General features: G+C 35.7%; 1 protein-coding gene and 1 pseudogene across 1 annotated transcript in view; both read right to left on the reverse strand.

Moving 5' to 3' along the window:
* Positions 1 to 14,798, reverse strand: part of CC2D2B (coiled-coil and C2 domain containing 2B) — a 79,691-nt gene that overhangs the window by 29,285 nt on the left and 35,608 nt on the right. Inside the window, exons 16-20 of the mRNA XM_045567909.1 lie at positions 14,014 to 14,164; positions 12,655 to 12,802; positions 9,217 to 9,355; positions 7,852 to 8,055; positions 2,319 to 2,411 (exon numbers count right to left, since the gene is read on the reverse strand). Of these exons, the coding sequence (XP_045423865.1) occupies positions 2,319 to 2,411; positions 7,852 to 8,055; positions 9,217 to 9,355; positions 12,655 to 12,802; positions 14,014 to 14,164 (735 nt within the window). The remainder of the gene's footprint in view (positions 1 to 2,318; positions 2,412 to 7,851; positions 8,056 to 9,216; positions 9,356 to 12,654; positions 12,803 to 14,013; positions 14,165 to 14,798) is intronic.
* LOC123649619 lies at positions 92 to 469 on the reverse strand (annotated as a pseudogene).

A 14,798-nucleotide genomic window follows, 5' to 3' on the forward strand; every position in this document is an offset into this window, starting at 1 on the left:
ATATATAATTTAAATCATAGTATCTTCTCAAAAAGAAGAGAAGAAGATAGTTCTTCACAGAAGTCTTTTTCTTTTCTTTCCTTTTTTGGTGTCTTAAATGTCAATGATCACAAAAACTTCTGGCTTCTCTTCATTGTAGACCTGCATTGCTGAATATGTTATTGCTTTGACTTCTGTTTCCTGAGGGTGTTTGCACAATGAAAATTCTTCTTCTCACCCAGTTGACTGTAATTTGAAATTTCAACATTAAGTACCTTCACTTCCCAGGGTGTGAAGAATTCATCAGCACTGAACTTATAAAGCCATTCATCCAAAAAGCGAAACAGAAGAGACTGTTAAGTCATCTCTGAACATCCTCTGTGTGATCCAAATATTCGTACTTCCTATTGACTGGCAGATGCTTGGCCTTAATTGCCTTCTGCTCCTCGGTCAAATTGTAGTCTCTAATATCTGCCTCTTCCTGCACCATCCCTTCCTGCTTTTTCCATAGCACGTTTCACTCTCTAACATACTAACAATGTGCTGTTTATTATCTTATATATTCTATATACTCCAGGAGGTCAGGGATTATAGCGAGTGCTCAATAAATATTTGTTGAATAAATTAACAAAATGGACAGACTTAGGAGACGCACTGCTCTCTTAAATGCAAACATTTTAGCAAAACTTTAGTAATCTTTGAGACTGCTGGGACTCCATTCTTTACTGCTATACCCCTGGCCTCAGCCACCACTGATCCCAGTAACACAGCAGGAAGTTAATGCACACAACTGACAGTTCCACAATTTCCTTCTGTGGAAGGATTTAAGTATTTATGGCCCTAATAGGCCTCCAGGATCCAACCTTTCCAGTATCTGTAATTAATTATCCCATGAAAGTACCAAACTTGTAGTTTTAAACTGTCTCCAGAAAGCAAAGAAGTCTTTGCGAAGTGTTGAAATCTAACCACAGAATTTTCTTAAAGCTCTTTCCCAGGATTCCTATATGAAGTTCAAGCATCCTCAGTCACTTGCTTATCCTCTGCCACCCTCCCTCTGAGACTTCCCCTTAAATAAAAAAGAAGAGACAGGATAAGAAGGATATGTGCTCTCTTTTCTCATGAGCAAGAATACTTCTTTATTTTCCAAGATAGCAAACTCATTATTAAAGCACATCCCAACTTTTAAGAAATATGGAGCTAGTAAAGAAGGGGTAACAGGGGTAGGGGAGAGTGGGGAAAACACCTGCCAGTGATAAAGGGGGGCTCTCTCATGCCTGGGACAGCTAGAGTGGTCTGCATTCTACCACCATCTCATAGGAAAGATGCATGAACTAGAATAGCACTTGACGTTTTTAGCTCATTTGACCCTCAGGTCAGAAGCAAAGCAAAGCAAGCATTATTGTCTGTTTTTATACAAGAAAGTGGGACTCAGTGATTACGTTACTTGCCAAGGATAGACGGGATAGTAAGAACAGGTCTTCAGACACCTGCTGGGGCTCTTCTAGTTACACATGGCTGCTTCTCACTTGTCCCCATGAGGGATCTGGAACGTATGTCTTAGATCTTTCCACGGCTCTCCTTGTTTCTTTTCAAATTACCCTACAGGGCTGTTCTGGTGCTGTCCAGCAAAGGCTATTACTTGGGTGAGGGTCTATTTTTGTGGGAGTTTTAGAAACCACCTCAGGCCCTAATCCCTCCACTTCTTTCATTTCTCAAACTTTTATCAGCTGGGCACTGAGGATCTGCAGATACAGTCCCTGCACTAAGCTTCTGAGTCTAGAAACTTAGAGTGATGAGGGGGCCATAGAAAGAAATCAAGAATGAAATTCAGTGAGAGATTGCACCTCAAACCTGGCTATGGCTTTGCCAGAGTGTTCTGTAAATGTTTAATATTTGACTTGGTATCAAAGCGTATGTATTTCTCTAATCCTTTCTGTGTGCTTCTATTGGCTCCTCCATTCCTTTATGTCCTGAATTGCTCTGGTCTATGACATTACAAGGTACTAGTAAAAATAGGGATTCTGACAAAATGCTGGAGTATCTTTCAAGGTGAACTACTAGGGTCAAATAAAATATGGAAAATTTTTAAAATTCATGTTTAAACAGAAATGTGCATAAGCACATCCCAACCATTCAGAGTTCACCATCAATGAAGTTAAGCTAACTCTGAAGAGGAAGTCTAAAGAGAACAGAAAACTCCTCAGTGATCAAAAAGAGGTGATGAGTAAGTGTATTCATGCACCTGACTCTTTGGGAAAGTATAATACCATGTATGCAGCAGACCAATTTTCACATAAGTAAATGCAAACATATGGATAATACTGTGTTGATGTTTTTACCTTTTTCAGAAAATTGGCAGAATTAATCCTTTGTGCAGTAATAGAATTCACATCTGAAAGGGATACATCCTTCTCGATCTGACTTTCAGACTCCTAAACACAGAATTAAGTTAGTTTCACTTCTCCAATGTAATAGAGTTCAGATATGACATGTTGCAATAAATATTACTATTCATTTCAGTTTATGTGTAGGACATTGGCTAAAAGCAGTTTATGACTACGTTCTGTTTGCCTCTAGGTTGAGGACCATTCATCTTTTAAAATAGAGTAATGATTGAGAAAAAAATTATGACTGAGAAAATGATGAAAACGTGAAGATGATTGAGAAAAAATTTATTTATGTATGCATTTGCCTGGCAATCACTGAGAACAAAATGAATGGGAAGTAGTATAGTGCAGTGGTTACTAAATGGACTTTGGAGGCAGATAGTCCTGGATTCAAGTAGGCCCTGCTATTTACTAACTGTATGGTTTGGAGAAAGTTGATTAATTGCTCTAGACCCCAGTTTCCTCTTCTATATAATAATAATGATAATGACACCTATGCTACAGTATTGTTTGTGAGGCTTAATTGAAACAGTATCTGTAAAGTGCCTGGCACCTAGTAGTCAACATGTGTTGAGTATAATCAGTAACTTTAATATTACATGTGTAGTTGTATATAGACTCTTCATCTATATGATTTAAAGTAAATTTGCACCTGTTATTTATGCATTTGTAGTACACATCCCCAATGCACATGGAAATCATTTTATATTATAGATGTCATTAAAGACTACACAAAAACAATAAAGTAGATATTTTAGAATCTTCAGCCATATTACAATATATGTTCTATCATCTGAAGGTAAGTCATTTGTTCTTCTAATTACCCATAAGAAATCTTGAAATTAATTCTGTTGACAAGTAACAAGTTTTACTTAAGGACATATTATATAATATTTTCTATCACTTTATTTAATTTTTAAAGTATTAACTTGTAGGAGTTAAAATACTCTGGATATTAATATTTTATTGTTATGTATGTTATAACTTTTTCTAGTCTGTAGGTTAATATTAATGTTATCAAATTTATTAATCTTTTTCTTTATAGTTTATACTTTTTGTATCTTAAGAACTACTTTTGTACCCAAGAGTAAGATACCCATTTAAAGTTTTGCTTTTCACAAGTAATCTTCATTACACATGGTATTTATTTCTTTTGTGATGTTTGAATCTAATTTTATTTCATTCCACATGTATGAACAATGATCCCAGAACCACTTAATGGATCATTCATTCTTTTCCAATTGATTTGCAATGACACCTCTGTCAAATATAAAGTTTCCACATAGGCATAATAAGTCTATTCTATTTTCACTGATTTGGAATTACATTACTACATTTACAGATTAATTTGGGGAGAACTGGCATCTACAATGTTGACTCTTCCTATCAACGAACATTTATTTAGATTTTTTTTTAATCAAAGAAGTTTCATAATGTTCTTTTTTAAGTTCTTGCACAATTTTGTTAAATATATTTGTGTTTCTTATAGTCTTTATTGCTCTTGCAAGTGATATCTTTGTTAAATTACATTTTTAGTGGGTTTCTATTGGTATATAGGATGCTATTCATTTTTGTTTAAAATTTTTTCAAATTTTCAAACATACAGAAAAGTAGAAAGAATGTTAAAATCCATATCCCCACTCCCTAGATTAAATAATTAAATATTAAAACCATACTTGCTTCATCTGTCTCCCTGTTTTTATTTTTTTTACTAAAATATTTCAAAGTAAATTATACACATTATAACACATCACCTCCAAATAAATACTTAAGCATGAATCTCCAAAAACTAAGGACATGCTTCTACACAACCAAAATGCCATAATCATAGCCAACAAAATTAACAATTCCCCAATATTATCTAATACTCAATCCACATCCAAATTTCACTAATTGCCTCAAAAGTCTCTTTTACAGCTGTCTTTTTTTTCCTCCCAAACTAGGGTCTAATAAAGGATTACGTGATACCCTTGGTTAAGTCTCTTTAGTCTCTTTTACTACAGAACATTCTCCTTCCTTTTTAAAAAATGATGACTTTTTGAAGAGATCAAGCCAGTTGTCCCACATTTCATATTTGTTTGATTCTTTCCTTGTAGTGCCATTTAACTTGTTTTTCTATCCCTCGTATTTCTTATAAACAAGAAATTAGTCTAACATCTTAATTAGATACAGAATATACATTTCTGGCAAAGAGACTAAATAGGTACTGCTGTGTATTTCATATTGTGTCACATTAAGAGGCAATAATGTTTGATTTTCCTTTATTAGTGTGCTAGTTTGCTATTGCTGCCATAACAAATTATTACAAATTCAGCAGCTTAAAATAACAAAAATTTATTGTTTCACAGTTCTGTAGGTGAAAAGTCCCTGTCGGCTCAGTTTGACACCCCCAAGGGATCACAATGGAGCTACAGTAGTGAGCTCCAACCACAAGGAATTACCAAAAAAACAGAAATGGAATTCAGAATATGGATGGCAAATAAGATGAATGGAATTGAAGAGAAAGTTGAAAACCAACAAAAAGAAGCCAACAACAACAAAAAATCTTAGAAAATTAATGAAAATGTCACTAAAGAGCTAGGCAACATCAGAAAGGATATAATAGAACTTAAGAAATGAAAGAGTCATTTAGGAAATTTCAAAACACAGCAGAAAGCTTCAGCAAAAGACTAAACCAAGGAGAAGAAAGAATCTCAGGGCTTGAAGATGAGGCTCTAGAGTTAACCCAGTAATTCAAAGAGGCAGAGAGAGAATAAAAAAGACTGAGCAATCACTTACAGAGATATGGGATTATTCAAAGCAAACTAACACATAAATTATAGGTATCCCTTTAGGAAGAAGAAGAAAGAGTTAAAAGCATGGAAAACTTCCCTGTTATTGCCAGAGATCCAAACATCCAGATACAAGATGGTAATCTAACACCAGGAAGATTCACAGCAAACAGGACATTTCCAAGACACATAGTAATCAACCTGGCCAAAGGCAAAATAAAGGAGAAAATTCTACAAGCATTAAGACAAAAAAACAAAAGACCTCCAAAGAAAACCCATTAGGCTAACTGTAGGTTTCTCAGTGGAAACCTTATAAGTCAGAAGGGAGTAGGGCCCCAACTTCAATCTTCTTAAACAAAACAACTGCCAGACTAGAATTTTATATCCTGCAAAACTAACTTTCACAATTGATGGAGAAATTAAGTCTTTTCCAGACAAGCAAACACTGAGGGAATTTGTCATGACCATACCTGCCCTGCAGGAAATACTCAGAACTGCATTATACATGAATCAACATAATAGACACCTGCCAGTATAAAAACACCCCAAATAGCTAAAACTCACAGCTCTTATAAAACAACAGCACTAGAGGAAAAACAAAGCAATAAGGTACTACCCAACATAATGAAGAGAACAGCATACCACATATTGATTCTATCACTGAACATTCATGGTTTAAATGTGCCACTCAAAAGACATAGGCTGGCTGAATAAAGAAAAAAACACAACCCAAATATATACTGTCTCCAGGAAACACATCTGAATCACAAGGACACATACAGGCTCAATGTGAAAAGATGGAAAAAAATATTCCACGCAAATGGAAACCAAAAGAGAGCAGATGTAGCCATTCTCATATCAGATAAAATTGACTTTAAATCAACAGTGGTAAAGAAAAAGATGGCCATTATATAATGGTAAGGAGAATGTTCAACAAGAAGATATAATAATCCTAAATATATATACACCTAACACAGGAGCTCCCAGATACATAAAACAAATTCTACTAGAGCTAAACAAGGAAATAAATAGTAGCATCATAATTGCTGGGGACTTCAACACTCCACTGTCAGAGCTGGACAAATCATCAAAGCAGAAAATAAAGAAACACTGTATTTAAAGGGGACCCTAAAACAAATGGACCTAACAGACATTTACAGGATATGCTACCAAAAAACTACTGAATATACATTCTTCTTATTAGCACATGGGACACTCTCCAAGACTGATCATATCCTAGGCCACAAAACATGTCTCAACAAATGTTTAAAAAATCAAAATCATACTAGGTATCTTCTTAGGCCACAGTATAATAAAACTAAAAATCAATTCCAAGAGAAATACTCAAATATATAAAAAGTCATAGGAATTAAACAACCTGTTGCTGAATGATTATTGGGTAAATAATGAAATTAAGATGGAAATCAAAAGATTCCTTGAACTGAATAACAAAGGGGACACAACTATCACAATCTATGGGATTCATCAAAAGCATTCCTAAGGAGAAAATTCATAGCTTTAAATGCCCACATCAAAAAGACAGAATGATCACAAATTAATAACCTAATATCACATCTAAAGGAACTAGAAAAGGAAGAGCAAACCAAACCCAAAGCCAGCAGAAGAAAACAAATAACTAAGGTCAGAGCAGAACTAAATGAAAAGGAAAATAAAAACAAAAATACAAGGCTGGTTCTTTGAAAAGATAAACAAAATTGATAGACCTCTTGCTAGATTATTGAGGAATAGAAGAAAAGGGACCAAATTAAGCTCAATCAGAAATGAAAAAAGAGATACTACAACTGATAGCACAGAAATACAAAACATAATCCATGAATGCTACAGAAATCTCTACACACATAAACTAGAAAACATAGAGGAAATGGACAAATTCTTGGAAACATACAACTTCCCAAGACTCAATGAGGAAGAAACAGAACTCCTGAACAGACCAATAAACAAGAGGTGAGATTGGGGCAGTAATGAAAATTCTTCCATAAAAAAAAAAAAAAAAAAAAAAAACACAAAACCCAGACCAGATGGATTCATAGCTAAATACTACCAGACTTACAAAGAAGAACTGGTATCCATAATACAGAAATTATTCCATAACATCGAGAAGGAGGGATTCTTCCCCAACTCATTCTACAAAGCCAGTATCACCTTGATACAAAAGTCCAGAAAGGACACAACAAAAAAGAAAACTACAGACCAGTATCCCTTATGAATTCAGATGCAAAAATCCTCAATAAAATACTAGCAAACTGAGTTCAACAGCACATCAAAAAAATAAGCCACTATGACCAATGGGCTTCATCAAGGGATGGAAGGATGGTTCAACATACGTAAATCAATAAATGCTTTATAATCAATGTGTAAGTTTACTGTGGTAGTGTTTCTCCCTCTTACCCCCAAAAGCTGCTTTTAAATTGGTGATACATTTTATGATAACAAAAATAAAATAGTTACATAAATTTAGAATATACATGAAGGATTTTGGCTGTTAAACTGATTGGACAATATTAAGTTGCAAAATCAAGCTAAGGGCTTTCTGGAATTATGGGAGATCTGTACATTTTTATTGTCTAAAGAGAAGGAGGTAAATCTATCTACAGATTATTGATTTAAAAAAAGAAAGAAATTAAGATGAGTTTAAAGCAGCAAAATGTTAGCTTTAGCATACAACAAGCCATATTCAAATAGAAACCAAGTACCTGGAAGACCGAATCTGGAATTTCTCTATCATAGGCAGGCATTTGCTGCAGAAGGAAAATATCTAATTGACCTGCATTTCTAAGCTGCAATAGCTGGAAACGTTTACTCTTTTTCATCTCCTCTTCAGAAACAAAGTTAAATTCATCTTGCAACTGTTCAAGACGGAAATATTTTGGAATAACCTGCTCCTTATGTCTCATGTACTGTAAAACACAAAAATGTAAAGTCTTTACTTAAAATATTAATTTTTTTAAATTAGGAAATATTTCAAAATTCTTTTTCTTCCTCATCTGTGAGATGTAAGAGTAGCAATATAAGTAGGAAAGTAGGAGAAATTGAATCTGTAGAGGGATAGTACATGCAAAAAAATACAGAATGCAGTCTACATGGCTTCTCGACCTTCTCCTAGTCATGACTTACACAGAGAATGAAAATATTTGTATGGTACACTGAATAAAAAGGTGAGCCTGTTCCTATTTGGTTGCCCTAAGAGTTGAGAGAGGATCAATATTTCTGTATACCTGTAACCAGTTCTGTACATCAGTTGGAAAGCTCTAATCTAGGGGAGCTCAATGTAATAATCTAATTTATAGTTTGCTTTAATCAACAAATGCAAATATGAGTGCATCATTCATGCAAGGAATAGTGCTAGTTGCCAGCAGAGAGACAAAGATTTATTAGCTGTAGTTCCACAAGAAAAGATAAAACACATGAATGAATAACTACAGTAAAAGGCAGAATGAGATTAGAGTTGTAAGAGTTTATTTAAAAAGAAAAAACATTGATAGGAGAGCAAGGGAAGAGCCAGCCCATGTCTAACTGAGGCTACCAGGGAAGCATTTTTCAGCCTTGCAGGGTGGCTAAGATAGCCACTGTGGATGCCCTTCTAGGCAGAACAGTGGCATGAATAAAGGCATAAAGAAAGCATGTTTGGGGTACATAGAGCAGTTCAGTTGGCTATAAGGAAGAATTAAAGTGATCATAAATGGAGTCTGAGGGAAGGAGTGTGTCAATAAATCATCTTGATAAGTCATCTTGATATCTTCAGCATCTAATAATATGGCTGGCATATCTACTGGTTTACGATAGATGTTAACCTCAAGGTTAGCCTACTAGATACGCTGTGGTCTGCTCAGTAGGTACAGAGGACCAACCATCAGGCCTAACAGTAATTATTTCAGTTGCTGAATGTCCAATTGCCTTTACAGTACTGTACACTAGTTGAAAACTGTATCTGTCCTCAGATTTACCTTGACATGCCCCCTAATGCCTAGAAAAATATATAGCAAACTATGGGGGAGGAGAAAAGGGTGGAGCTTAGGAAATAGAATACATTTACAGCATTGATATTTGCTATAACTTACCATAATAAATTCCATTAAATCAGAATATTCTGGATTATTTGGATCAATTCTGACTTCGTTTGACCATTCAAAAAGCTTCTGTGCATCAATGAGCCATGGAATTCCAGGAACCCCTCTTGCATTTACATTCCTTAACACACTGACACAGAGAAAACATTTTGTGAATTTGCATACAATATGCAGATTATACATTATTAAGCAGGGTAAAAACATACCCTTTGAGTCTTTAAAGATAAAACCTATCTTTCCCCTGTATTTGAGGATAAAATAGAAAGTTTAGATGTGATAGCTCTCCTGGTTCTTCTCCTATTCTAACTTGTATCATAGTTTTTTGATAAATGTCTACAAAAGACAGGAAGCTTCTTAAGAATAAAGTCCATAAATCTCTGCCATCTCCACTCTGTGTAGTAGCTAAAAAATAGCAGATGCTTAAGGGAACAGTGCTGTGGATGTATTCTGTAAACCCTAAACATAGAAACTTATTATTTGCTTTTCACAGGATGCACAATAATGAAATTTAACTAAAATGTTTGCTTAAGCAAAATTAAGAAAGTACACAAAATAAAAACAACTTTAGGCCATATCTTTACAATTGAAACATAATAGAGAGTAATGCAATTAACCAGACAGGATGTGCCAGGCAGATATCTTTACATGATCGTATGAGACCATCTTCAAAACTCATAGTATAGCCTTAGTGACCTTAGCTGTAGGCTAAGTGCAGAAGGAATTCAACCCTAAAGAGTAAACATTTCTTTAGAGCTATCAATTATCCTAGTTATTAAATCTCTCTCTTCATAGATTTGTTCCATCATGTGTAGAGAAATTTGGACTAAAAAATTTCCAATACCCTTTCTATAAAATACTTGAGAAAAGGTCCCATCTATAAATTGGGACTCCAGAAATACAGTTCTGACGAAGATTGAATGATGTTTTAGCCCAAATACTTTATACATCTCCTTTCCATCTGTTCATGTTTCTATGAAAAATCTTCTGAAGCTATTGCTGCAAAAGCCAATGCCTGGTATGATAGGATGTAAGCAAAATTATAAATAGGTGAAGTTTGAGTATTCTTCTTTTCTTTTAATTCTTATTTCTGCTCTCATGTTTGAACTGTTTTGATGTCTATGTCATAAAAGATCTCTAGGACTTGACACCCTTGATAGTACCATGTAACAAATTTTCCTTCTGAAAACAACCTTAGCCCAGGTCCCCTATAAGACAGAACCTGAGGCAAAGATTAAATGTTAACAAATAGATTAGAGAGAGAAACTTACCCCATTATATCCTGAAAAAAAGGGAATTTGTAATTGGATTTCAACATAGTCCCATGATTTCTGCCTCCTGGGAAGTAATAAAAGCCTCAGAGCATTGCTACAGTGATTCCTCCAGCTGTTCTGTAAGTAGTTAGCTGAGGGCTATGGCAAAGTCCCTGTGTCATCTGTAGAGCCCCTCCACAACTGAACACCAAGTAAACAATGTGTCTCTTGGCTCAAGACCAAACAATTAAAGGTTTTCTTTCTCTTTCCTTCTTTTCTTTCTCTTTCTTTTCTCTTTTCTCTTTCCTTCCTTCCCTTTCTCCCTTCCTTCCTTCTTGAGACAAAGTCTCACTCTGTCGCCCTGGCTAGAGTGCAGTGGTGTCATCATAGCTCACTGCAACCTCAAACTCCTGAGCTCAAGCAATCCTCCTGCCTTAGCTTCTGGAGTAGCTGGAACTACAGGCACACACCACCACGCCCAGCTAATTTTTCTATCTTTTGTAGAGACAGGGTCTCACTCTTGCTCAGGCTGGTCTTAAACTCCTGACCTTAAGCAATCCTCCCCCCTTGGCCTCCCAAAGTGCTATGGTTACAGGTGTAGCCACCATGCCTGGCCCATTCTTTCTTTTTTACTAAAGATTTTCACTTTGCAGGTGGAGAGCTGGAAGTAGTACACAAAGGGCATGTGAAACTTTTTGATTGTTGTCTGTCTAATGGTGTCCTAAAATATTATTTCAGTCAAAAAGAATCAAAGTATAGCATGGCCCTGAAAAAAAGGCATTCTTTAATTCTAGCAGTCCCTAAGACACATGGCTTATATTGCCAAATGCTAGGCCAAAGGCATCATTTTTTAAAATTGAGATAAAATATACATAATATAAAATTTACCATTTTAACCATTTCTAAGTATACATATAATTCAGTGGTATTAAGTACATTCACAATGTTATGCAACCATCACCTCTATCCATCTCCAAATTGTGGTGATAATTGTGCAACTCTGTGAATATATTAAAACAATAACTCCCTATTTCTCCTGGCCCCAGCCCCTAGTAGTCTCTATTCCACTTTTCACCTCTATGAATTAAGAAAAAAAATTAAAGTTACCAGGGAGGAAAAACAGTCTAAAAAAGCCCAACATTTAGACTGATAGTGAACTTTTAAACAGTAATAATAAATCCCAGAAGATTATGCAGTACTATAATAGCTTTAAAGTGTTATAAAAAATAAATACCATCCTCAAATTTTATACCCACCTAAATTACTAGTCAAGAATTAGGACAAAATAAAGACATTTTCAGATAAACAAAGACTAAACAAATTTGCTATCCACAGAAACTAACTGAAATAAACATTAAAAGAGCAGACTTTGGCAAGAAAAATAAATCCAGAGTGAATGTATGTAAAATAAGAAATAGGGGCAAACATAAAAGTCAATAAACTATTAATATGTTAGAAAATTTCATTAACTATTAAGTGTAAGAAAAGTGTTTTATGTTTAAAAATGTCTAAAATGAAAACTAGATAATCATTGGGATTGGAGAGGTGAGTTTAAGGTAGTACTAAAGCATTCTAAGACCCTCTTTTGGTTCACTGCTTTATCTCCAGCTCAATCAGCATTCGATAAGTGAATTAATAAGTGGATAAATGAGTGCATTAGAAATGCTGCCTTTCAGATCTCCTTCAGCTTCGTTCTCTGACTCCCACAAGTTAGCCCTGCCTTCTGGAGTACCCATTCTGAGTTCCCAGAACCACTGCTCAGTGCCAGCCCTTGAGCTCCCACGACTGTGGAGGACAGTTCTGTAACTTTCTCTAATTATAAAGTTTTACTTAGAGAGAGCCCTGAACTTTGAAAACCTCTCTTTCAATTCACTTCCTGTTGAAACCTGTCACCTGTCCCACTCTTGCACAGAACCGCTTTCAATCTTTTGTAAACTTGAGTTCCCCAGTAACTGGAATTGTAAAACAGTGAGGACAGGCCAATGTATATGGCAAGAAGGTCACATTCTCCTACACATAAAGTTACTGCCTTAGAAAAGTGATTTAAAAAAAAAATAAATCAACATCCAAATAAACTAAACTGTTCCTACTACTCCTTGAGTTTTCTCTTTCACACACGCATTTTGTCCGATGTCTTGATCAGATTTGGCATTATTTTTGAAACATGTATGTTTATTACCTGCAGTAAGCAGATCTTGATGGCTGGGACAGAGGTGTCAGAGGAATGCCATTTTCATCTAAGGCCCATGATAGAGAATAGCTCAGTTTTCCTGATGTTAAAAGACACAGTTCTTCAGTTCCACCTCCCTCAACAATAAAAGGCACATCTGTTTTGTAAAAGGCAGTAAAAACATGAATTTTTAAAGTGTGCAGTTGAAGCACATTGTGGATTTTTCTCCTGACTTTCACTTGTGGAACCAAAGGAACACAAAGGAGGTTCTGTGCTGAGCCCAAGCTGTTCTCTTAGTGCTCTCCCTCATCTCCCCTCTAAGACTTCAAGGAAGACTAGTTCAAATAGACTACAAAAGAGAGAGGAAAAGACTGAGCTGACTACATAGAGATGAACACCTGTATTTTCCTCTTCTTATGCCTAGAAGTTTCTTAACCATTCTGTCTGGGAGTGGCTTCCAGCAGGAAAGGACCACTGGCAGTAGAAGAAGGGGCAGACAAGCTCCTCTTTCTCCCCTATCCCTAAATTCCTGAGTCTTCTGCCTCTACCCATTTTCCTTCTCAATCTCCAGAGACTTTACCAATACTTCTTGAAACTTTTGCTGAGTTCCCAGTGTTCCTTAAATTTTTTGCATCCTGAGTCCTTTTCTCCAGGGTTTCTACAACCCTATTCCTCTGCTTCATCTGGACTCTAAGCAGACTCTATACTTTCCTCATTCCTTGTTCTCCCCAGGCACTTTTGCCTACTTATTATCTTCCCTTCCCTCCCTGCTCACTTGTTCTAACGTCCTGCCTTTTCACCAGATGAGTAGTTGCAAAACCCCTAAGAAGGTGAAAGAAAGGAATCCTGGGGAGGAGAGGAAGGACAGTGTTCTTGGAGATGTGCTAATTGAAACTTAATTGCCTAAGAGTAAAATCCATTGAAAAACAAATAAACAGAAACATCCCTTTTTCTTTCCACTCTCCTTTTCTCTGTCCTTCCTTCTATGCTTCTCTCCCTCCCGTTCTTCTTCCCTTCCCTACACAGTCAGAGACTAATCCACATGTCCTGGAGGCCTTTAGGCTCACTGAGGGAGAGGCAGAGGCAGAGCCATCCATCCACCCAGGAGCAGAGCTGCTTCCAGAGAGCATAATGCTCTTGACCTGGAGGGAAAACACAGGCGCTAACCGCAAATTTTAAATTTCCTGAAAAATCTGATTCAAGACAAAGTTTTAAACAATCTAGTTTACCATCTAAATGGAGAATTTAATTCATTTTTAACTAAAAACTATAAATACAGGATTCTTTGCTCACGTAAATGACCCAGGGTTATTTAGGATATGGTGCTCATAAAGAAAATGGGGGAAGAAACATTTTTAATAAACTCACTGCTTCGTACTTCTCCATCCTTAGGTGTGACCGGCTTCTCAGAGCCAAACTCTGCATATTCCAAAACAGTTTTGCCTTTCAGTTCTGTGTAGTTAGGTAAAGGCAAGTATAGTTTTGCCAGTAAGCTTGTACTTTTACTTACTTCATAAACCTAAATAGAAAAGAAATGGTTGATAGCTCACAAGAAATACAAAATAGAAAAGAAAAAAATAGGCACCCTCAATAACATATTTTTATTCATTTTTTAAAAATACTAGAAATAGGTGTTGTTCTATAGCATTTCAACCACATGATTATGAGGAAAGTGAATAATCATATGTCCTTAAAAGTATAATGTCTTTTACTGGATTCACAGAAAATAAATTGAATATAAGAATTACAAATACAGTTCAGAGAATATAGGTACATACAACACAATATCCTAATAACTTACTTTGTGTAGCACTTTAAAAATTCTTTATATCATTTCAACCTGATAAAAATTATAGGAAATATTAATAGATGTTATTCTCATTTTACAAATGAGGAAATGGAGGTTCTATATGAAAATATATTAGTTTTGATTATAAGTGATTGAAACCCAGGTTGAATTGGTTAGTAAAAAGGGAAATATAATCCTAGCACTCTGGGAGGCTGAGATGGGAGGATCTTTTGAGCTCAGGAGTTCGAGACCAACCTGAGCAAGAACGTACCCGGTCTCTACTAAAAATAGAAAAATTAGCCGGGTGTGGTAGCAACATGCCTGCATTCCCACCTATTCGGGAGGCTGAGACAGGAGGATCGCT

The sequence above is a fragment of the Lemur catta genome, chromosome 14, assembly GCF_020740605.2.
Source record: "Lemur catta isolate mLemCat1 chromosome 14, mLemCat1.pri, whole genome shotgun sequence".
Taxonomy (NCBI): domain Eukaryota; kingdom Metazoa; phylum Chordata; class Mammalia; order Primates; family Lemuridae; genus Lemur; species Lemur catta.